Genomic DNA, 26,757 nt, shown 5'->3' with positions numbered 1-26,757 from the left:
CTATAAAATTTGAAGTTGTTAACCGATTTTAACCAAATTTTTTTTTAATGTCATGTAATAAAAGGTCTATTGCGGGGCAAAATATGAAATATTTAGTTAAATTTTCAGGGCATTCTACGATACTTTTTCTTCGTCGAAAATGGAGAATTTGTATTAGCGATTTTTTTATTAAAAAAATTTCTACGCCACTGGATTTAGAGTGGCTTCAAATAGCTATGACAAAAATTTCATTAAAATATATTTATTAATAACGAAGTTATAACAACTTAAAATTTTAAAACACACTAAGCTACCAGTCAAAAAAGAACACCCTGTATCAACAGATAACCATAAAACTAATTATTTTTCAAATAATTTTAATAATAAACCACTACTAGACAAAAAAATGTTTAAAATAAATTTAAAATGAAATTTTTGTCATAGCTATTTGAAGCCACTCTAAATCCAGTGGCGTAGAAATTTTTTTAATAAAAAAATCGCTAATACAAATTTTCCATTTTCGACGAAGAAAAAGTATCTTGTTAATTATTAATATTAAAATTATTTGAAAAATAATTAGTTTTATGGTTATCTGTTGATCCAGGGTGTTCTTTTTTGATTCGTAGCTTAGTGAGTTTTAAAATTTTAAGTTGTCATAACTTCATTATTAATAAATATATTTTAATGAAATTTTTGTCATAGCTATTTGAAGCCACTCTAAATCCAGTGGCGTAGAATTTTTTTTAATAAAAAAATCGCTAATACAAATTCTCCATTTTCGACGAAGAAAAAGTATCGTAGAATGCCCTGAAAATTTAACTTAATATTTCATATTTTGTCCCGCAATAGACCTTTTATTACATGACATTAAAAAAAAATTTGGTTAAAATCGGTTAACAACTTCAAATTTTATAGAGGTGTTTCCAATCTAAATGGGTCACACTGCAGGTAATAGGTATGTGTTTTTTCATTTTAAATGCAGATTTCATCTTTAAAAATTATGAGTAAATTTATATAAAATAATTTTAGACTTTTTCAACATTGTTTAATAGTAATTAAACGCCATGTTTAAAATTTCTGAAAATATTTTACATAATGCCCTAAAAAGGTTTGGTCGGAGGTTTTGGACGACCGTCCCAAGGAGGTTTTAGTCGGACGTCCCCAGGAGAGTTCGGTCGGACGTCCTGGACACGGATGATTTTGTAACATCGGACGTTCTCGGTACGTACCGAGGATTTCCCAGGACCTGAAACGTACGTCCTCAGGAGGTACGAATGTCCTAGTGGTACATCCCGGGTACGTCCCAGGGATGTACTTGTGCTGTTTGGGTATCGCGCCATGATACAGCAAACGCCAGTCACGCCAGTTAAGTTGGCGATGGGATACGCACAACGTCACAGAAAATTAGATTATATTTACCCAGATAGCACAAGTACGTTTTATGGACATCCAATGGACGTACATCTGTGTACATTGGAACGTCCAATGGACGTCCCGCTAAGGTACAATGGACATCCGATGGACGTCCAACGAATGTCCAGAGTTCACAAAATTGGACGTCCATAGAACGTCCGCTACAAACGTACATTGTACGTTGTATTGAAGCTTTCAGTGTACACCTTATGTACATTCAACGTACGTCTTATGGACATTTGTAGGGCACTTTTCAGAAAGAAATCTAGTATCCATAATTTTGTGAATACATAGCAAAAAGCCTTTATAGGAAATAGTTCCTTATAATACTAAACTTATACTTAAAAATATTACACAAAAGACCTTTTTATTTCTCTTTACTATAACTTCATTATAATATATACTTTATTATAGGAACTAGGAACTTCATTAATGCACGACTGCACTTGCACGATAAACAGAAAACACAAATATATCACAGGATGTATTTTCATAAAGACGAGATTCAGATAATGACGCCCTAGGAAGCATGCACATTAAAAGAGGTTTAATCTCTGTTCTGTTTCTGTTCCAAACTATTTTTAGAGTCAGTACCGTTGTTGTATATTACAAGCGCGTTTGCCATTCTGTGAATTATCATAAATAAACCATCCTTCAGTATTCCACAACAATTAACAGCGATAATCCCCTAAAAGTACCTGCCTAATACTACCTTTCACGACCGATAGCGCGAGGAGCGACAACGTTGTCAAGAAGATTCTCATTTAGTTTGTATTGGGACTTAATATAATAGTCTCGTTTTGTGTAAAATATCCATGGACCACAAATGGATGTCCAATGTACGTTGAAATCAAACGTCCAATGGACGTCCCGTAATGTACGTACATAGTACGTCCAGTTTTGGTCCATGGACGTTTGGACTTTAAATGTACGTTATATGGACGTACATCGGACGTTGTGTGCTATATGGGTACGCCCTATGATTTTAATATCGGTTTACTATTTCTGATACCTAAGTGTTTTCAGTGTTATTAGATATTACACAATTAAAAAGGTAATATTTTTTCGCAAGCTTTAATATATTATTAGAGAAACGAAATTAGTATTATTTTTTTAGTCAATAATAGAAAGCCACTTGTTTATAATATCTATTTAACTTAGTCAAAGAATACCTACCTACCTAGTGGTAGACATGTATTCTTTCACTTGTGTATAAACACAATAATAATTATGACTGAATTTAATTAAACAAATAAAACTACGTTAATGTTGTTTTCAAATTAAATGTTTAAGTTTAATAGTCATTGTTTAATTGTAATATTTTGGTTTTATTATAACATTAAAACGAGTATCAAGTGTAGGAAAGTGGTAATTGAAAATAATTTTCTTCATCTTCATCATCGGAAGAAAACTCTACTGAGTTGGAGTTAAAAGTCGGTGTAAAACCACTATCTCACTGTCCATGTATTCAACTTCCTTCTTAATGACATGGTCACATCGTTTTCTCCACTCATTTGCATCAATTTTATTTTGAAGAAACTGTCACAAACACACTTAACTATCTAAAATAATAAGAAGTCTGAAAAATAATAGCCGCACTTCACTTTCGTGTTACGCAAATGACTGCTGGGAGGAGACTGATGACCACCATCTAAACCACCCCAAGCGACTTCAATTTTGAGTTTGTGCGTCTCGCCAATTTAACTGGCGTTGACAATAACGGATAATTGGTACCTGAAATCGAAACTCGTAGTCTCGACATTTGTTTCCAACAAGATGGCGCTACTGACCATACAACATGGCTCTACTGCGAGAACGATTCGAAGAGCAGTTTATTTCACGCTTCGGACCAATGAATTGGCCGTCTATATATATCATGTGACATTACACATCTACCGTTCTCCTTTGGGGCTATATAAAGTCCAAAGTATACATGACAGAGGTGTAACCAGGATGATCCTAAAGGGGGGGGGGTTACATCTACTTGAAGGTCTCTGGGGGGTATGGAATAATAATGGTGTTAAGCGTATAGAGCTCAAAGTACATCCAAAGGGGGGGGGTTATAATCCACAAAACCACCCCCTGGTTACGCCTATGCTACATGAATAAACCGGCTAAGATTGAGGCCAATATTACTCTAGTCATTGGTCAAATACTAATCGAAATGCTCGAACGCGTCATCGAGAATTGGAACTGCAGAATGGACCGCAATCTTAACCGCAGTCACGGTCAAAATTTGAAAGAAACTATCTTTTAAGAAGGAATACAGTGGAACATCGATAACTCAGGATTAATCGGGACCACGGCCCATCCGGGTTAGCCGGAGAATATGGTAAAAATTAATAAAATACGGTATACTTACAGATAAACTCCGTTATAATTGAAATATGTCTGTACTACACAATACGGTCACAATCGGAACGATGTTATTTTATTTAAGAACAGTGAAGAATGAGACCATTGCTTAAAGAATTTATTAAATAGTATTTTAGCCTTTTTTAAACAATACTAAGAAAGTTTGAAATAAATAAAGGAATACCAGGGCCTGTTGTTTCCGGTAATCCGAGACAATGAACGTCGCTCTGCCACCGTGTGCCATGGAGTCATTTTTACTATCGTATAGTTCAAATTATACCCATTATCTCTCAAATATATTACATACATTTTTATTGTTGAAATGTTTCGTCTGATGAAAATCGGTTCGGGTTATCGTGGGCCGACTTATCGGGATTCCACTGTAATTGTAAACAATAGTTATTTTGTATGGTATTAAAGATTTTCAAATAAAATTAATTTTTTTCATTGTTTTTTCTTTTTGAAAAAAGTACTTCTAATCGAATCACCCGTAATATTTAAATAACACAAAATAACAGACATTGAAAAAATATATTTGAAATGGTTATTACACAAATAATTTTAGATATTATAGAGCAGATAACTTCTACTGTATTAAATAAGTTTAAATCAAGAAAAATACAATAAATTTCAGATATACAGATAAGATCAAAATAATAAATAGCTTAGTAATAATTATCTCGTTACAATGCCGAATTCTATAAAATACATATATCGTGTACTGTATTTTGACTATTGTATACTGATAACAAATTAAGTCATACTCAACACTGAAATACTTTGCTGTGATCTAAATCATTTAAATGATCTATATCATTTAAAAAAATCTAAAATACAGAGTACACTATATACCGAGGAAACCTTCAAAAGTATAAATTAATAAGCAAAAGTATTTCATTGTTTATTATTATCAAATACGTAACAAACTTAAATGTAATATATAAAAGTTGTAGTCTAAATAGAGATGCGTGCAGTAGCTTACAGCCGGATGCGAGGATAGAAGAGGCGCAGAATATAATAAGAACGAATGAAATATATGGAGGAGGCCTGTTCAACAAATAACAACAAATATGTTCAACAATAAACAAAGCATTACTGATTAGTGTTGGAAAATTCTCGAGAATGAAAAATCAGAGAATATTCTCGATATGGGGAATTTTGTAAGAATGAACTCTATGACGCACTTAGGGATATTGTTGAAGATGAAATAGGGTATTAAAAATCATGAAATTATATACAAAAACAACAGAGAACACAAAATTTATTTGATAAAAAAGTGAAAGTTTCTTCTTAACAACAAATAATGCAAGTAATGGATGTGGTGATTTAATCAGAAAAATATGAGGCCTCAGGTTCAGAATCTATTTCTATCATTACCTCATCCTGGTCATCTACATTCTGCATTTCAATACACTGATGAGAAGTTGTGGGATTTTATTTTTCACGAGTCGCCAGCTCAGTCATGGATTGGTCTACGTCTAAAGGACTAGTTTTTGAAGCAATATGTTGCAGAAAATATGTATTTGGTAGGTTTCTGGCAACATTACAGCCATCTAATGAAAATATCGCCGTTTGGCTGAGCCATGTGGCCGAAATCTTACTGGTATTTGAACAATATTGCTCTGTATTTCCTCTTTATTTCATGTACTCTGTTGAAATTTAATTTGGTTTTTTCAAAACATACAAAGAAAAGATGAATATGCGGTGAAATGAAATCACAATGAGGTTTATTAATGCAGTACACTTACATCCAGAGTTGTGGAACTTGGCATACTTCTGGAACTATGAGACAAATGGAAGAGTAGGGCACCCTGAATAAATACATTAAGCTAAAACTTTTAGTATATATAAATAACAACTGCTAATCTTGATAAGATTGGTATTGCGTTTCTCATGTTTGATCTTTCTTCTTTATTCTTGGCCCTATCATATTTATTAATAGTTTGAAATCACTTTTTGACATTCTTGTAAAATTCTTAAACAAATAATTGTCTAGCATTATTTCCATAGTTAGATTACTCGGTACACGACAATTAGACCGAAAGCAGTAGACCGAACTCATTGGACCGAAAAGCACTTTACCGAAACCTCACTAGACCAAACAGCATTAGACTGAAATGGTACGTACATAAATTAAAAAAGATTGCAGTAAATTATGCTAAGATTTTGATTATGTATGTCTTTTTGTTTATTGTTTTTTTTTGTATTATTTTATATACAGGGTGTTTGGTAAAGAATGGGCCATAGCTTAACCTTCGATTCCTAAGGTTTAAATAGGTCGATTTAAGCTAACTTACCTTAGTACAAAAGTTGATAATAACGGAAATACAGGGTGTCAAAGTTAAACTTTTATTTTATTTATTATTGAATATTTCCTGACAGGCAAGGGACAACAACACGAAATTTGGTAAGTGGTGCTGGTACTGTACACCCTATTAAATTATGTTAAACAAACGTTTCTGGCTACGACCAGAGGCGTACGACGGGGGAACGTGAATGGTTGACCCTTCCCAAATTCTACGCCACTGGCGGAATTTCTATTGTAGTGCAATTTTTTGATTCTCCAATACTTTCTATGTAAATAACATACTCTTCATACGTAACCATAAAGCCATTAGTTTTCGAGAAATTTGAAGCTAAAAATGAAGGAGCGTAATACCTTAATCAAAATAAGTGTGCCTTTTCATTTTTAACTTCAAATATCTCGAAAACTAATGACTTTATCGTTACGACTGAAAAGTATATTATTTGCATACAAAGTATTGGAGAATCTAAAAATTATGCTAAAATAGAAGTTTCACCAGTGGCGTAGAATTTGGGAAGGGTCAACCATTCACTTTCCCCTGTCGTACGCCTCTGGTATTAACCAGAAACGATTATTTAACATAATTTAGTAAGGTGTATAGTGTCTACACTTTCTGCCAATTATGACACGGATATGTCAAATTATTTTAAAGTATTCTTTTTTTTTTAATAATTTATTTTTTATCTAAGTAAGTAAGAACTATGTGTGCCCGGTACTATAAAACTATTTGACATATCTTTATGATACTTGGCAGAGAGTTTAGGTACTGTACACCATACTAAATTATGTTAAATAATCGTTTCTGGTTAATACCAGAGGCGTACGATAGGGGAAAGTGAATGGTTGACCCTTTCCAAATTCTACGCCACTGATGAAACTGTTATTTTAGCATATTTTTTAGATTCTATAATACTTTCTATGCAAATAATATACTCTTCATTCGTAACGATAAAGTCATTAGTTTTCGAGATATTTGAAGTTAAAAATTAAAAGGCACACTTATTTTGATTAATGTATTATGCTGTTTCGTTTTTAGCTTCAAATATCTCGAAAACTAATGGCTTTATCGTTACGAATGAAGAGTATGTTATTTACATAGAAAGTATTGAAGAATCTAAAAATTATGCTAAAATAGCTATTTCACCAGTGGCGTAGAATTTGGGAAGGGTCAACCATTCACGTTCCCCCGTTGTACGCCTCTGGTAGTAGCCAGAAACGTTTGTTTAACATAATTTAGTAAGGTGTACAGTACCATCACCACTTACCAAGTTTCGTGTTGTTATCCCATGATTGTCAGGAAATATTCAAGAATAAATAAAATAAAAGTTTAACTTTGACACCCTTTATTTCGTTTATTATCAACTTTCGTACTAAGGTAAGTTAACTTAAATCGGCCTATTTTAAGATCAGGAATCTAAGGTTAAGCTATGGCCCATTCTTTACCAAACACCCTGTGTAGGCTGTGTACAGTACAATACTGTACTGTACAGTCTGATACGAAATAATTTTCATCCGTTAAACAAATTAGTGAAGGTAAAAAGATATTAAGGGTAAATTTGATTTGCTTCTAATTTGAATTTAATGATTATGACAACAACCGTTATGGATAAAGGGTGAAGGGAGGTTGGTGTTACCCTTGCTCAGATTACAATCCTGTTTGAGCACCCTGTATTATGTACTTAATGCTTTTCGGTCTCCTGCTTTTCGGTTTCCTACTGTCTAGTGAGGTTTCAGTAAAGTGCTTTTCAGTCTAATGAGTTCGGTCTACTGCTTTCGGTCTCTTTACAGTTAACCAGATTACTCATTGTTTCGCATTTACTAAGAAAAGCCGTATCCACATTTTCCATTTTTCTTTTTTATGTATCGTCTTAGCACGATTAAGAATGCAGCCACTCTCAAGAGAATATTCTCTTGAAAATATTCTCTTCTTACATCACTAGGACTGATTGATGATGGTGATGATGATGATTGGTTTTTATCAACTAAAAATTATTTTGGCTCATGACGTGAAGGAAACATTTAAAAACATTTTTTTTGCGGGGCAGTGTAATTAGTATAGACAACTTCACGACGTGAAGGAAACATTTAAGAACATTTTTTTGCAGGGCAGTGTAATTATTATAGGTAACAGTGAATATATTTTTTATACAATCTATACAACCTATGTTAGAACGGGCCTACGACAGGTAGTTACCCTATCATATATTCTATTCAACATCACATTAGAGAAAATAATTAGAGAGTCAAAAGTCAACACCAGAGGAACAATAATAACAAAATGTGTACAAATATTGGCATTTGCCAAGATGAAGCGAAAGAGATGATAGAAGCATTTAATGTGATAGAAAGAGCGGCACAAAACAGTGGCCTAAATAATAATGAAATAATAACCAAATACATGAAGGCCAGCAAATGACAGGCCAAAGAAACCTATCCTATATTACAAAACTATCTGGAGATTGAAATACCAAAACATATAATGAGGCAGACACCAGTAGGGAGAAGGTCAAAGGAAAGACCCAAACTTAGATACACGGAACAAGATCTCAAATCACTTGAGATTACCAACTGGAAAAACAAAGCAAGGAACAGAACAGAATGGCGGAAAATCCTAGAACAACCAGGACCCAAAAAGGGTTGTCGAGCTACTGACGATGATGATGACTGTACAGGGTGTCCAGAAACTACCGACAAACGAAGACAGGAGATTCCTCAGATAATTTTAAGACAATTTAACCCAATTCACCTAGTCCGAAAATGCTTCTTAAGGGAGCTAGAGCTCTTTGAAGATGGCGTCATGAAATTAGTTTTTCTTAAATACCTCCAGAACGCTTCTATTTAGAAAAACGAAAATTGGTATGCATATTTACTTTTCAGAGATGAATCGATTCCATCCATTGTAAATTTCTAGTACCGGTCATAGGCGTTCGTTTTGGGTAGAGCAACGGGTATTTTATAGCATAACTTTTTTGTCCTTAACTTTTATGCATTTTTAAATTGTGAGGTATTCTAGTACTAAAAGGTACTCTTGCTTTAAGTCGGTAGGACACACCGTTTTCTAGAAAAATCGATTTGAAAGTTTTTCGTTTTTGGAATTTGAAAAAAAATTGAAAGAACTTTGCAACAAAAAACGAAGTATTTTACCAACATAAAGTAAGAGTAATGTTTAGTACTCGAATACCTCATAATTTAATAATATAGTGTCAAAAATGCTCAAAAATTCAAGACAAAAAAGTTATGCTATAAAATAACTGTTGACCTACCAAAAACCGACGCCTATGACCAGTACTATTTATCTCTGGAATATAAATAAATGTACCAGTTTTCGTCTTTCTAAACAGTTTTTTGTTTGAATTTTTTATTTAAAAAGCGAAAAATTTTCAAATCGATTTTTCTAGAAAACGGCGTGTCCTACCGATTTAAAACAAGAGTACCTTTTAGTACTAGAATACTTCACAATTTCATAATCCAGTGTCAGAAATGCATAAAAGTTAAAGATAAAAAAGTTATGCGATAAAATAACCGTTGCCCTACCCAAAACGGACGCCTATGATCGGTACTAGAAATTTGCAATGGATGGATTAGATTTATATCTTGTAGATAAATACGCGTACCAATTTTTGTTTTTTTAAATAGAAGCTTTCTGGAGGTATTTAAGAAAAACTAATTATAAGACGCCATCTTCAAAGAGCTCTAGCTCCCTTAGGAAGCATTTTCGGACTAAGTGAATTGGGTTAAATTATCTGAAATATCTCCTGTCTTCGTTTGTCGGTAGAGTTTCTGGACACCCTGTATAAGCTACTGCTACATTTATAGTCCATTCTTTCACGGTTTTTGCTTCACCGCTTGGATTGTCATGAAATTTGGCATACGCATAGCTTACATGTCAAAGAAAAAAAGTGATATTGTGCCGATGTGTGCTTTTGCCCTGGGGGTGACTTTCACTCCCTCTTGGGGGTGAAAAAATATATGTCCAAAACAAGTCCGGAAATGGGTAAACTGACTAATTTTAAGTAACTTTTGTTCTATAGAGCTTTTTCGCCAAGTCAACACTTTTCTAGTTATTTGCGAGTGAATATGTTCATTTTTCAACAAAATAACCACATTTTTAGCCGGTTTTTCGCAAATAACTCAAAAAGTAAGTATTTTGTCGAAAAAAACGTTCTTAGTAAAAATATAGCCTATAAAAAAGTAAAAAAAAAATGGTGTACGCTTTAGGTCTCTGGATCTCGTAGAACCAGAGTTATAGCCAATGAAAAATAGATTCATATTCACCAAATTTCAAATAGAATATTTCGACGTGAAATATCCAAAAAATTAAGCACTTTTTGGGGAAAACCCATTATAACTTTTTTAAAGTGTTTAAAAAAAGCTTTATTTTTGTTTTTACAAAAAGTTTCTAGCATTAAATTTAAGCAAGTTACGCTGAAAATAAAGATGGTCCCTTTTGTTTTTGCAAAAAAAAATCGGGAAGACCACCCCCTAATTAGCAACTTAAATGAAATTAATCGTTGCCGCTCCACAAATTATTTTACTTATATTGTGTTTATATGATCTGTAAGTTTCATCGATTCAAAGTGCTTATTTTTGAAAAAATTTGGTTTCAAAGTAAAATTTTTAAAAATTTAAATTTTGAAAAATATGCTTTTTTTTCAAAATAACTTAAAAATTGTTAGAGATACCAAAAATCTCGAAACAAAAAAAGACAGTTTTGCTTTTCTCAATATCATGTATTTTTTTGTTTTTCTGTTAGACAAAAATTGATCAAGATTTGTTGTTTCTAAATTTACATACATTCGTGATCAGTGACTCGTTCAACCCCTTTTAACTACAGCCCTTTCAATAATAAGGACTTTGAACCGATGAAACTTACAGATCATATAAACAATATATACACGAGTCAGAAACTTGTGAAGTCGTTACGATTAAGTTCATTTAAGATACTAATTAGGGGGTGATTTTCTCGATTTTTTTACCAAAACCAAAAGGGACTAACTTTATTTTGAGCGTAACTTGTTTAATTTTGATGCTAGAATATTTTTTTTTAAAACAAAAATGAAGCTTTTTTTAAACACTTTAAATAAGTTGTAATGAGTTTTCCCCGAAATGTGGTTCATTTTTGGTTATTTCACGTTAAAGTATTCCATTTGGAATTTGACGAATTTGAACCTATTTTTCATTAGCTATAACTCTGCTTCTACTAAATAAAAAGACGTGATATATACACCATTTTTTAAAAAATTTTATAGGCTATATTTTTGCTAAGAATGCTTTTTCGACAAAATACTTACTATTTGAGTCATTTGCGAAAAACCGTCTAAAAGCGTGGTTATTTTGTTGAAAAAATGAACATATTCACTGCCAAATAACTCGAAAAGTATCGACTTAGTGAAAAAACTCTATAGAACAAAAGTTACTTAAAATTAGCCAGTTTACCCATTTCCTGACTTTCTTTGGACGAATATTTTTTAACCCCCAAGAGGGGGTGAAAACCACCCCCAGGGCAAAAGCACATATCGGCACAATATCACTTTTTTTCTTTGACTTGTTAGCTGTGTGTATGCCAAATTTCATGTCAATCCAAGCGGTTCTTTAAAATTTAGAGGTTTTGCAATATTTTACCGTTAAAGAATGAACTATTAATTCATACAATAGAACTTTTGTATAATACATATTAAGTAAAAATAATTAACGGCAAAAATGGGAAACTTCAACTTGATTGACTCGTTGTTTTTTACGAGCGTTCATCTCATCAAAAAATTCTCGAATATCTTCTTCTCTAACTATTTTCTTGTTTTCCGCAAATTTTTTAAGGTATTCTCCCAGTCTCTCTTTTAAGTCATTGTATCCAGCTATGCAGTCTATAAGTTGAGTTCTGGGAATTGAATTCATTTGTTGTTGAAGGTGATCATCAGCTACTTCTTGAGCTTTAGCTTTACCTTTTTCTTCGTATAAATGTACCGGATCTTCGGAATCTAGTAGAAAAGCGACATCCTCATTTTCGTACATTTTTAAACAGTCATCGCATGTACAAAGTTCTTTACGCCAGTTTACCTGTAATGTAATAATCCAAATGAGCAAAATAAAAACGTATAAAAATAAATAGATAAATAAAATAAAAATACAGGGTGATTGATTAGTAGGGTAAAGCCACAGTATATAGAGGTTCCACAGTAAAACCACTCCTCTGTCGAGGCTTTGATCTCAAGAAGTAATACCGGCAGTACGCAATTGGTAATTCACCAGTGGTGGATGCGGGTTTTCCCTGTTAAAATCCGTACGTTTCTATGCGACTAGCAATGCGAGAGTGGGGCAAAAGCGACTAAGGGCATTGCACGGTCGCCATGCGCGACTACAGATTTTACTTCCAATTTTTCGGAGAGTGGTTCTACTGTCCCTCTTTATACTGTGGTAAAGCTCAATAGCTCCGCTATAGTAATAGATAGCAATAAAAGTTAATAACAAAAATTTTAGCCACCTTTGAACTTCACATTACAAAATTAGTTAGAATGTTACAGGATGTTCGATAACACAGTGGCAGACCTAACTTATGTTTTTTTTAATGGAACACCCTATATTTTATTTTATATTGGAAATCCTGTTAACTTCTCCATCACAAAAATATAAAGGTTTGTAATGTTATACAGGGTATTTACAAAGTTATAACCAATTTTGTATGAAAATCGTAACAAGTTCAACTCCCTGTATAAATAAAAATAAGCACAACAGCAATGGTTTATTAATGCCATATATTTTTATTTATTGTCAAAATTTTTAAGAATTATTGATATTGCTAATTTTCTTTATATCAAATACAGGGTGAGTCAAAACGCAAGTACATTATTTTCTCAGTAATGTTAAATGGAACACCCTGTATTTTATATCATTATTGAAAAGTAACATTAACATACTTTAATTTTTATATAACATTCTCTATGCCCAAATTTATTAGTTTTCGAGATATTTTCATTTTTCAGAGCAAATTATTTTAGGTGTTTTGTATGTAAATGTAACAATGTAACAAATAAAGAACAAGACATAATTTATCAGTAATACATTTTGCAAAAAAACATGTTTGAAAAAATTAGAAGCTACTTTTAATAAAATATTTTTAATATTTAATTACATAAGGTGTTCAAAATTATCTCCTAACACATTTATGTACGCCTAAAAACAATCATTGAATGAGCTACTTACTCTACGGAGCATTTGTAAATTAACACATTGAAATACACTTTGTATTCTATTTTTCATCTCATCCCTTATTGTTGGAGGTATTTTATAAACTTCATTATTAACGTACCCCCAAAAAAATCAGTCCAGTTTATTATATTCTGGTGATTTGGGTGGCCACGCTACTGATCCATTGAAAAATGAAAATATCTCGAAAACTAATAAATGTAGACATAGGGAATGTTATCTAAAAATTAAAGTACGGTAATGGTACTTTTCAATAGTGATATAAAATACAGGGTGTTCCATTTAAAATTACTGAGAAAATAATGTACTTGCGTTTTGACTCACCCTGTATTTGATATAAAGAAAATTAGCAATATCGACCATTCTTGAAAATTTTGACAATACGTTAAAAAATATGGCATTAATAAACCATTGTTGTTTTGCTTATTTTTATTTATACAGGGAGTTGAACTTGTTACGATTTTCATATAAAATTGGTTATAACTTTGTAAATACCCTGTATAACATAACAAACCTTTATATTTTTGTGATGGAGAAGTTAACAGGATTTCGAATTTAAAATAAAATATAGGGTGTTCTATTTAAAAAAACATAAGTTTGGTCTGCCACTGTGTTATCGAACACCCTGTAACATTCTAACTAATTTTGTAATGTGAAGCTCAAAGGTGGCTAAAATTTTATGTTATTAACTTTTATTGCTATCTATTACTATGGCGTAGCTATTGAGCTTTACCCTACTAATCAATCACCCTGTATATATTATATTTTACAAATAAAAAATAGATAAATAAAATATATTTTACTAGTAATAGGAAAACCGGCTCAGTAATTTGGATCTTTAAATTAGTAAGAATTTAGAGCTACTTATTTAAAATAATCATCGGGGGAAACTGTTGCTAATATAAAACGTGTAGCAAGGGTATGGAACACTTGAATGATTTCAGAATTGGCTAATAGTAGAATAATTATACTAATTATACTATAATTATAAAATAAAAAAAATTGTGCCAATATGGTTTCACATTATGCAATTTTAATGCTATGCACGAGCCATGCAAAACATATTATGCAACTGCGCATGCAATGGTGATATTTTCAAGCAATTCCTGTGCTAGACGAAAAATTAGAACATGTTCTATTTCTCATGCCATTTTGATGCAAGTTGTTGTCAAAATTCATGTTGCCAATATGATTCAGTCAATTTGTACTCTACGAGCTCCCTAGTGGGAAAGTTTTGGGGTAGACAAAATTTCTTACCGGAACATTGAAAAAATCGCGAAAAAACCGACAAATTTCAGATTTTTTCCGCTTATTTGCTTAAATCTCGAAAACTATTAACTTTTATTAAATGGTCTGTCAACAGAAATTAAAGTACTTAAAATTATCTACAAATATCACTATTTACTTTTTTTTTCAGACGAACCGTTCGGTCTAAAGTGCAAGTTGAAAATTGCCAATTTTAACGGTCTCGGCAAAACCCACTTTTTACATTTCAAAACTTTAAATTTTATTAGAATGCTGTCATTTGATAAATTTCTCCTAGTTTTCTGTACAAATAATAAATGTTAGTTCATAATATGAATATGGTATGTCTCTTCTCATAGCTTCCATGAATCCATTCCATTCTAAAATACCGAGACTGCTTTTCCCTTAGAGCCACAGAAGATCAGGCACAGATGGAGTCACAGTTTCAGTTGGTGTGAACATTCCCTTCGGATCTTGATTTCTGATAAACCTTGAGGTTTTGTCCTTTCAAAATGTATTAGTTGAACAGCTCTCTGACTTCCATAAACCTCAGGTGCGGGTTTTGTTTTCAGCCGAGGAATGGATTGGTTAGGAGCTATTGCATGTTTTGGTGCAATACAAGAAATGCCACCCATGACGTAAAAAGTGTGGTATCCGTCGATTGTATGTACGTTAACCCTTTCTGTCCCAACGCTGCATATATATGTTTTTGAAAAAGTGGGTCTGTATTCCCAGCTGCCGTATATATATATATATATATATATATATATATATATATATATATATATATATATATATATATATATGTTCAAGGTGTTATGATCTCAATTTACCAAAGCCGAAATATGCGTAGCTTATAAAATTTTAGACTCATTGGTGTCCCAATGCCGTAGAAATATGTCCGAAAATGTTAGATTATTGTTACCAAAGCCACAAAATGTTGGCACCTAAGACAGGTCATGCGGACCCATTGCCGTATATATTTGTTCACATATTTTAGATATATGCTATATTGTAGCACTGGTGGCAACGCTTACAGGTAGCTGATAGAAGGTGAAGCGTTTGTAGCCACAGAAAAGACCAGAAAAAAAAGAAGCGAATCGAGATACATGTATGCAAGATGCGGAGTCGGCCTTTGAGTGTCATGTTTTGAGGAGTACCACACAAAAGAAAACTTTTAATGTTAATTTACACTACATTATTTTTTTAAGTTAGTTACATTTTTTCAAGTTGGTTTTACTCTCTGATGAGTACTTTTGAAAAGAAAACGTTTAAGTTGGTTAAAAAAAACTCATGTTTAAAACATGTTTTGGTCATTTATTTGTTTATTTATATACGACGTATATATAAAGCAATGGGACTCTAAGCATGAAAAAACCTTTGGGATTAAGGGACCAACATGCAAATTAAGGCCTGGCATAGAAAGGGTTAAAATCAGCGGTTTCGTACACCTGTTGTGTAAAGCACGGCTGGTCAATTTTCTGCGGATCGCCTGCGATTGCTGACACTTCCAGATAAGCAACGCGCTTGCTCATAGTCTTGTAGCGGCAGTAAGACCCAGATAGTTGGTCTCACCATTCCTTGCAGGTTTGGCCGTTTTCTCTACAAAAAGTACGGCTCAAGAAAATAGGTTGATGTAGTTTCCTCTTTGGGATTTTGTTCATCCTATACAGAAGCTGTTCGGCTAGAAGTGTCAGCATTCGCAGGCGATCAGCATAAAATTGACCTGCCGTGCTTTACACTACAGGTGTACGATAACACTGATTTTAACGTACATACAATCGACGAATACCACACTTTTCACATCATATGTGTCATTTCTTGTATTGCACAAAAACATGAAGTAGCTACTAAGCAATCCACTCCTCGGATAAAAAAGAAACCAGCGCCTGAGGTTTATGGAAGTCAGGGAACTGTTCAACTAATTCATTTTAAAAGGACAAAACCTCAAGTTTTATCAGAAATCAAGATAACAGATCCGAAGGAAATGTTCACACCAATTGAAACTGTGACTCCATCTGTGCCTGATCTTCTGTGGCTCTAAGGGAAAAGCAGATACATTTCTGTACAAGCTGTCATAAGAGACATACCATACCTATGAACTAACATTTATTATTTGTACAGAAAACTAGGAGAAATTTATCAAATGACAGCATTCTAATAAAAAATAAAGTTTTGGAATGTAAAAAGTGGGTTTTGCCGAGACCGTTAAAAATTGGCAATTTTCAACTTGTACTTTAGACGGAACGGTTCGTCTGAAAAAAAAAAGTAAATATTGATATTTGTAGATAATTTTAAGTACTTTAATTTCTGTCAACAGACCATTTACTAAAAGTTAATAATTTTCGAGATTTGAGCAAAAAGCGGAAAAATGCTGAGATTTTTCGATTTTTTCAATGTTTCGGCAAGAAATTTTGTCCGCAAACCTCATATTCGAATTCAGCAGCCCAAAATCCATATATAATGACAGAAATCAGAACTACCCCAAAACTTTCCTAGTCAAAACACAATTTTATTGAATCAATATAACAAAATTTATAGTGTGTTGTGTAAGTAGTATTGTGTAGTAAGTAGTATTGTGTAAGTTTAAATGCTATTTATTGGATGTAATAATTTGTGATTTAATAATAATAGTCTCCCGTTTTATTGGGACCGTGAAGTTCGGAAAAGCGACATCTGGTTTCATAGCTCAGCAACATTTTTCGCACTTTTTCGCAATTAATTAAATTTACTTTTATATAAGCATTGCATATCTTATCAATATTGTGGAGCAACATATAATTTTTCTTCTTCAATGCAGTGGATATGAAATATACGTCAATTTGACAATTTCAATTGACACTATGAATTATTTAAGAAAGTTGCAAGATTTCTCCGCTATTAGCGCACGATCATTTCTCGCATCCCCTCCAAGTACTTGCACACCGCGAATACCGCTGACGCGGCTTTGGGATTATAGCAGGGTAGTCTGCTATATCTAGGGCCTACGGTATACAAGGAAGGTAACAGGGCCAGTGCTACGCTTCAACCGCCTATTATTACCCCTGGTTTTACCCTGGGTACTCATTTTATTCGGGCTGAGTCGACCTGGGGCCTATAGGCATTTTTAAAAATGTCTAGCTGTTTTCGCCGGCGTTGGGTTTCGAACTCAGGCCTACCAGCATGTGAGTCAGACATCCTACTGTCTGAGCTACGCCGGCCCCTTAATTTGTGATTTATATTTGAATAAATTAATGCTTGACTGAAATTTCCAAGTGAAATATCTAAGCTAATGTTTTGTTGGCAACAATAATAGTGGTATCTAAAATTGCACAGAAATAGCTATGACGTAAACATATCAGGTTAGGGAAGAGACATAACATTTAACATACTAAGTTTAATCATTTCTATTAGATTTTGATATGTTAAACGTCCTAAAACCACATACAGTATGGTGCAAATGAAAGGTATAAATTCGCTATTTCGTAAGGTTATTTTTATTTTTCAGTCGATGATTTTTGAAGTTATACTTCTTTACGCGCGTTATGAGGGTGAATTTTTATATGTTAAAACCTACGATCCCAGCGCATGCGCATTTGTTCTGATTGGATGTTCAAATGACATGTCAAAAATTATTCAATATGTCGGCTGTGGTTTGATTATTTATGGTTGTTGCGTTTTGAAATTTGTGTGAAAAGAAACAACAAACAAAAGTTAGTTAATAGTTATACTGCCTTTTTAAATAGTTTTCATATATATTTTTGGACTATTTTGGACAAGGACTCATTCTAATTTGGTAAGTAGTTTTTATTATAATCATATTGTAATTATACATTTGGATTAGGTTGGAATAAATTTATTTTCTCAAGAATGGGGATTTTAGAGAGAAATCCGAAATTAGGTCCGATTTTTATTTTTAAATTATGATTTTTTGGCCTAGATTTATTTATCTAGTAGGTATGTAATGCTTTGATTTACATGCTTAATTTGATTACCAACAAAAGTTCTACCAATCTTCATCTAATATATTGTTTTCTTACTGTTTTGTTATATTTTAATATTTTTTTCCACAAAAATCAAACTACATACCTAATTTGATTTAAATTCAGAATAACTGTCAAACAGTAAAACGTTCAGTTGACCTATTTTTCCACATGACAAATAATGAGTAATTGGATGAGTGAGTCTAGGCTTCGATTACGAATCAAAGCGTCCCCAAATTCGCGGGTTCGAATCCCGATGCAAGTTTTTATTTTTTTATGCATTTTATGATTGTAAGTATATTTATTATATAATTTTTTTTCAGAAAATGCGTATTTAAAATTTTTGCCAACAATTATTATCGTTCAGAAATCAGTTTTTCTTTGTGGCATTTTTCAATGTGTTTGTGTGTGTTTTATTCTTTTATTTTTTTAAATTTTTGGTATTGTCTTAATAAAAATTTTTGGAAAGTAGTAAGTATTAAAATTAGTTTAATATTTAAATAAAATATAAATAAACTGTTTAAAGTACATTATATCAATTTCGTTGAAATCACATAATATGTAATAGAAGTATAACTTCTTACGTGCGTACAAAGTACACACACATTCTTTTTTTAAATGAGAATAGGGGTCGTGTGCTAGCTCATTTGAATGGGTATTCTATTTTGTATTCAGTAATATAAACACTAAAATAATTATTTATACAGGGTCTCCAAAAAAATGTTTTTAATTAAATTAATGATACAGAAAGAAGAATGTATGTAATTTATTTAATTCAAAATACATTTTACTGCTGTCAAAAAACGAAAAAAAAAATGTTTTTGGCCAATAAACATTGCTTTTTGCTTGAATTAAATGTTTAAACTGTCAAGAGGAAGGGGGGTGGCAGCTGGAACATTGAATTAAGCAAAAAGCAATGTTTATTTGTGAAATATTTTTTCTATTTTCTATTTTTCAGGACGAAAGTAATAAAATACGATATAAAAAAAGAGGTGAAAAATACTTTGACAATACAAGAAGAATTTGACAGAAAACCAGATGTATTAACAAAGACATTATTCAAAACTGAAGATCTGACAATATTACCTTATTATGAAGATCTGCCTCGGTCATATTACCGACCTCTATTGAAACAATTTTTTGTTTAATTACGCTCTTAGCCACTTCTGAAATAATTCCAGACTTTCATATACAGTGAGGACGTTTGAGTTGGAATAAATTAATTTTCTCGAGAATGGGGGCTCTGGAAATGAATTTTGAAACTGACCGATTTTTATTTTGAAATTATATGTTTTTTGGCATATATATCATAACATCGTCCATCTGGGCGTGATGACGTAATCGATGATTTTTTTTGTGACAGCTCATTCGAAAGGTTATTTAATGCTCTCTGCATTAATATAAACGTTAACATAATTATTTATACAGGGTACCCAGAATTTTTTTTAATTTAATTAATTAAGAAAAAAAAGAAGGTATATAATTTATTTAATTTGAAATACATTTTACTGTTGTTTGAAAACAGGAAAAAATGTTTATTTGATAAATAAATATTGCTTTTCGCTTAAATTCAATATTAAAGCTGCCTCTTAGCAGATTGAACATTTAATTAATCCGGGAGTAGTCGCGCCGATAGAAAAAATCTAACATTTTATCCTTTTCCGTGATAACTTAATGAAAAATTTGGCAACATAGCTTTCCACTTGTAAGTGCCTCGAGGAGGGGTGTAGTAATGCGTAGGTTTAATATTTTTTTCTTCTTCTTCTTTTTGTGGAATTTATGGCCTTGGTGAGAACCAATTAGCTTTAAAAATTGTTAGAAATACTATTTCTAACATAACAAGTAAATAAAAATATGTACTATAAAATAAAAATTTGTTGTAAATTCGTATTGTTAGATAAAATCTAACGTGCGACCGATGACGTTACATAAAAGAGCGCGACTGTTTCCGGGTTAAAGCAAAAAGCAATATTTATCTTTCAAAGTAACATCCTTTTCTGTTTTCTGACAGCAGTAAAATGTATTTTGCATTAAATAAATTACATACATTCTTTTTGTCTCATTTTTTTTTGGGCAACCTGTATAAATAAGTATGTTAATGTTTATATTAGTGAATAGAGAATTGAATAACCTTTCGAATAATCTATCACACGACCCCTATTACTTTAAAAAAATAATCGATTACGTCATCACGCCCAGATGGATGCCGTCACTAGTATGATATATACCTATGCCAAAAAATTATAATTTGAAAATAAAAATCAACCTGTTTCGGGATTTATCTACAGAGTCGCCCATTCTCGAGAAAATGAATTTATTCCAACTCAAACGTCCTCACTGTATACCTAAGTGTCTTGAATTGTACAAAGTAGGAAATTGACCTATACATAGATATTACTTACATTTGGCCAAAATTTGGCACAAACTTTCAGTGACTTCTGTTTTGGTTTTTTGCAATAATCAGAATTTTCATTTTTTGTTTGTTCTTCACCTGTCTTTATTTCATCAATAGGTTGTTTAGTATCAGATGTTACATCTACATTAGTTTCTTCAGTAATACGAGCAGGCTTAACCATGCTGTAGCTGTCATAATTGAGTAAGAAATCATGTTTAGTTACACAAGATTCACAAATCATTTCTAAAAAAAAATGTTAAATTAGACCAAACATAAAAGTGATGTTAATATCAGAAATTTATCAATTAATTGAGCACTTGGTGAAAACTTATTGTATCAATAAAATAATCAAAACTTGTTTTCTAAATTATTACATTTTATACTAATGTCCGTCCCACCTTGACTTTACAGTATAGGGAACATAGGCAATGCAGTCCTTATGAGAGTTTTTAGCGCGGTGATGCCAATTTTATCAAGAATTTGTAATCGAACATTAGAGAGATTAAATTAAAACTTTTTTAGAAAGGCAATCAACAATTTTAGGATTCATATGCGTAATAACTATAGTATATCAAATAAACTTAAACGCATACAAATCCTAAAATTGTAGATTGTCTTTCTAAAACACAAACAGTTTTAATTTAATCTCTCTAATGTTCGATTACAAATTTGTTTTGATAAAATCGGCATCACCGCGCTAAAAACTCTCATAAGGACTGCATTGCCTATGTTTCCTATACTGTAAAGTCAAAGTCGGACGGACTATTATAGTAGCCCAATAAATGACCGTTTTGGAGTGTAATTTCCAGGGGCAACTCCGACTTGCATGAAAATTTGGATTTATGTTCTACTTACCCTCCACTTCAAAGTTGAATTTGTGCCGTTGGTTGCTTTTACTCGGGGGGTGACATTTACCCCTTCTCGGGGGGTGAAAAACGCGTGTTTAAAATAAGGCCGGAAATGGATAAATTGACTTATTTTAAGCACCTTTTGTTCTATAAAGTTTTTTACGTAAGTCAATACTTTTCGAGTTATTCGCGATTTAAAATGTTGATTTTTCGACAAAAAAAACTACGTTTTCAGACCGTTTTTCCCAAATAACTCAAAAAGTAAATATTTTATCGAAAAAAATATTTTTATCAAAAGTGTAGCCTATAAAAAAACGAAAAAAATGGTGTACCAGTAAAGTCTACAAATTGAGTAGAAGCAAAGTTGTAGCTCATGAAAAATACGTTCTTATTCGTCTAATTCCAAATCGAATAATTCAACGCCAAATCACCGAAGAAAGAAGAGTTTTTCGGGAAAACCTTATTAACATTTTTAAAGTATCGAAAAAAGCTTATTATTTGTTTTTTACAAAAGTTTACAGCATCAAAAATAAACGAGTTACACTGAAAAAAAAAGTTGGCCCCTTTTTTGGTAAAAAAAAATCGTGAAAACCTCCCTCTATTTAGCACCCTAAATGAAATTATTCGTTTGGCTTTACCATCTATTTTAACTGTATGTGTATTGTTTATATGATCTGTAAGTTTGATTGGTTTGAAGTGCTTATTTTTGAAAACATTTAGTTTTATAGTAAAAAAAAAATTTCTAAAAATTTTTGAAAAATTTAATTTTTTCAAAATAACTTAAAAAGTATTAGTGATAACAAATCTTAAAGATTAAAAAATGTAGGTTTTGCTATTATAAATATGCTAGTTCCATTTTGTTTCTCCGTAAGACAAAAATTGGTTAAGATATGGCTGTTCAAAATTTGCATACACTCGTGATTAGTGACCCATTCAAGCTTTCTCAATTATAACCCTTTCAAAAATAAACACTTTAAACCGGTGAAACTGACAGATCGTATAAAAAATAGATAGGTAAGTAAATTGTTTGTAAAGCGGTAGCGATTAATTTCATTTGGGGAGCTAAACACGGCGAGATTTTCATGATTTTTTACAAAAAAAAGAGGGCCAACTTTATTTTGAGCGTAACTCGCTAATTTTTAATGCTAAAACTTGTATTAACAATTAAAAAAAAGGTTTCTATAAACACTTTAGTTTTAATGGGTTTTTCCCGAAAAGTGCTTAATTTTTCGGTGATTTCACCTTGAAATATTCGATTTGGAATTAGACGAATAAGAACGTATTTTTCATGAGCTACAACTTTGTTTTTATTTGATTGATAGACTTTACTGATACACAATTTCTTTGGGTTTTTTATAAGCTACTTTTGCTAAGGATATTTTTTTCGATAAAATATTTACTTTTTGAGTTATTTGCGAAAAACCGTCTGAAAACGTAGTTTTTTTTGTCGAAAAATCAACATTTTCAATGGGAAATAACTCGAAAAGTATTGACTTACGTAAAAAACACTATAGAACAAAAATTGCTTAAAACCAGTCAATTTATCCATTTCCGGTCTTATCTTGAACCTATGTTTTTTTACCCCCAAGAAGGGGTGACTATCACCCCCCAAGTAAAAGCAACCAACGGCACAATTTCAACTTTGAAGTGGAGGGTAAGTAGAACTTAAATCCAAATTTTCATGCAATTCGGAGTTGCCCCTGAAAATTACACGGTATCGCCGAATTTCCCGTTCATTTACTAGGCTATAGTTAAAAACAATTATTTTGGTGACCACCCCTATTTTCTACTCAAGTGAATTATTTTAAAGATGCAAATATATTTTTCATATATTCTAGAAAACAACCAAACCTTAGAATTTATTTTACAACAGAGCAGAATAGAGACAACATGGGGATCATTATAATATGACAAGAAACAATTATCGCTTTTGCTGTCGGTATTGCATTAATTGGTATTAATATTTTGGTTTTCTTTCGTTAATTTATAGACCTCTTTTCCGTGCTTCATTTGACATGATTGTTAATGCTTCTTTTAATCTTTCTTTGTCTCTTCCCACAAGAACAAGAACTATGTCATCTGCATATTTGTGATAAGGAGTAATCTACATTCACACTCAAGATGCAGTAGAAGTAAACAAACCGAGACACGTTAACTGTTACAAGGGGCACTCCTGAATCATGATTTAAAATGTATACAGGGTGAGTCACCACTAACGGGACGGAAGATTACAGCGAAATGGTACAAGATTTGTAAAAAATTTTAAATCAGTAGTTTGTAAGTTAATAAAAGCTACATTTTAAAATTATTTTGAAATATACAGGGTGTCCCAATAAATGGCGACGTATCAACGTTATGTTTTTTCTTATGGAACACCCTGTATTTAATTGCATTTTTTAATTGTCCGCAAAAAATAAGGTATAGTTTTATAAGGCTCCTCTATACCTATGTACAGAGTGTTCGGAGTTATGTTAACTTTTCTTAAAATTTAAAGTTTTAAAAGAAGGCTTATTCTCAAGCTATTTAAGAAATTATAAAAAAATTACTTTTACATTTAAATAGTTGGATACTGGTTAAATGTATTCCATTATTGATTATTACGCATTTGTTTACAGAATGTTCAAAATTTACAGTTTCATTATTAGATTATTCAATATGTCATACTATCCCTATTTTAAATGGAACACCATGTATATTAATAAATAATTATACTAAACAGATTTACCTCTTTCGAATGGTGTATGGATGTCCTATAACTAGGTCTCATAGTTTTTGCGTAATTTGCAATTATTTAAATTCTTAATTGGTAAATTAATTTTAAAACAAAATATGTAGTTAATTAATGTCATTGTATGACATTGTCATTTTATTACAGTACGGTTTGGTAATTATCAAAAATATAAACATCCGTGTATGATATTCAAATTTAATTGTTCCTAAAAATGAACAATCACGCTATCTACGAAAGCCACCTAGGTCACCAGGATTGACAAAGATGGATTTTTAAAATGGGGTTTTATTAAAAATATTGTATATTATGCTACACTTCCTACTACTCCAGATGATATGCAATTAAGAACTTCGAACGCTTTTGCGTATATAACACCATCTATGTTAAAAAATAATGTAAGCAAATCATTTAAAGATGAAATCGCTTATTGTATTGCACAAGAAAGCAAACATTTTGAACATATATTACATAACTGATAATTTTTACTTATAGTAATTTGTGGATCCTTTTGTATTCTTCATGTATTTATTTTAATAAAAATTTTTACTTATAGTAATTTGTGGGTCCTTTTGTATTCTTCATGTATTTATTTTAATAAAATTCTTTGTTTCGTTATGTATTTAATTATTTTCAATAACGAAAAAATTTATTTTACAAATCAGCAACTAAAAGTATACATTTTTATTTACAGCTACACTCGTTTATACCAACTATGCCAAGATAATGGGTTTAAAAATCGAGAGTGACTCTAAAATAAAAATATTTTTAAAATCGATTTACCGTTTAAGAAAATGGTAAATTACGCAAAAACTATGACTCCTAGTTATAGAACATCCATATACCATTCGAAAGAGGAACCTTTGTTTAGTATAATAATTTATTAATATACGGTGTTCTATAATAAGCACCATATAACACATTGAATAATCCAAGAATGAAACTGTAAATTTTGAACACCCTGTAAATAAATGGGTAACAATCAATCATAGAATACATTAATTATAAGATAATTACCAGACCGTATTCTCATGAAATGACAATGCGATACAATGACATTAATTAACTACATCTTTTGTTTTAAAATGGATTTACAGATTAAGAATTTAAAAAATTGTAAATTACGCAAAAACTATGAGACCCAGGTATAGGACATCCATATACCATTTGAAAGAGGTAAATTTGTTTAGTATAATTATTTATTAATATATATGGTGTTCCATTTAAAATAAGTATCATATAACACATTGAATGATCCAATAATGAAACTGTAAATTGTGAACACCCTGTAAGCAAATCTGTAATACTCAATCATGGAATATATTCAACAAATATCCAACTATTTAGATGTAAAATCAATTTTTTTATAATTTCTTAAATAACTTCAGAATAAGCCTTTTTTTAAAACTCTACACTTTAAGAAACGTCAACGTAACTCAGAACACTCTGTTCATAGGTATAGGGAAGCCTTATGAAACTATACCTTATTTATTGCAGACAATTAAAAATGCAATAAAATCTAGGGTGATCCATAAGAAAAAATATAACTTTGATACGCCGCCATTTATTGGAACACCCTGTATATTTCAAAATAAATTTAAAAAGAAGCTTTGCTCAACTTACAAACTATTAATTTAAAAACAATTTCAAATCTTTTACCATTTCGCTGTAATCTTCCGTCCCGTTAGTGGTGACTCACCCTGTATACATTGTAAATCACATATGATGATTTACAAATATACATTGTAAATCATGATTCAGGGTGCTCCTTGTAACAGTTAACGTGTCTCGGTTTGTTTACTTCTACTGCATCTTGATGTTGAATGTAGAATAGTTCCTTTAATCACGCTGGTCTTGTTGGTTCCTTCTATTGCTGTTGAATATTGTGGTTGACAGAAAATCGCATTGTCACACTCCTGTTTCGAATGAAATTGTGTTTGTGCTCCCTCTTCTGTTGTTATTTTAGCATGTTCATTGTCCATTTAGCGAACTATCCCTAGTCACTTTTATTCTGATTTATTTTGCTAATATATCTTGATTTTTCATTTCATTAAATATTTTATTTATGTATGTAAAGACTGAAATAGTTTTGTACACACTTATGATAACAGGTGAACAGGGAAAAGTGTACTTTTTAAGTGTGTAAAACAAATAATTCCTAGCTGAGCGCTTTCGGCTTATAAAGCCATCTTCAGAGCTATGGTCAAAAGGTTCAAAATACCACTATGAAGAGAGATGGATCCCATGAACGATATACAAAAAATACTTCTATACTTGTGAAATTTTTAAATGATGGAAAAAATATAGAAAAAAACCTTGTCTGTCTG

At 31.7% G+C, this 26,757-nt stretch overlaps 1 protein-coding gene across 1 annotated transcript in view; it reads right to left on the bottom strand.

Moving 5' to 3' along the window:
- Positions 1–4,264: 4,264 nt before the first annotated feature.
- The window catches only part of LOC114339533 (putative E3 ubiquitin-protein ligase UBR7), a 47,020-nt gene continuing 24,527 nt past the window's right edge, over positions 4,265–26,757 (bottom strand). The window contains exons 3-4 of the mRNA XM_028290190.2: positions 20,862–21,097; positions 4,265–12,106 (exon numbers count right to left, since the gene is read on the bottom strand). Coding sequence (XP_028145991.2) covers positions 11,741–12,106; positions 20,862–21,097 — 602 coding nt within the window. The 3' untranslated portion in view covers positions 4,265–11,740. The remainder of the gene's footprint in view (positions 12,107–20,861; positions 21,098–26,757) is intronic.

The sequence above is a fragment of the Diabrotica virgifera genome, chromosome 6, assembly GCF_917563875.1.
Source record: "Diabrotica virgifera virgifera chromosome 6, PGI_DIABVI_V3a".
NCBI classification, from domain to species: domain Eukaryota; kingdom Metazoa; phylum Arthropoda; class Insecta; order Coleoptera; family Chrysomelidae; genus Diabrotica; species Diabrotica virgifera.
This window is presented reverse-complemented; position numbering and strand designations above follow the sequence as displayed.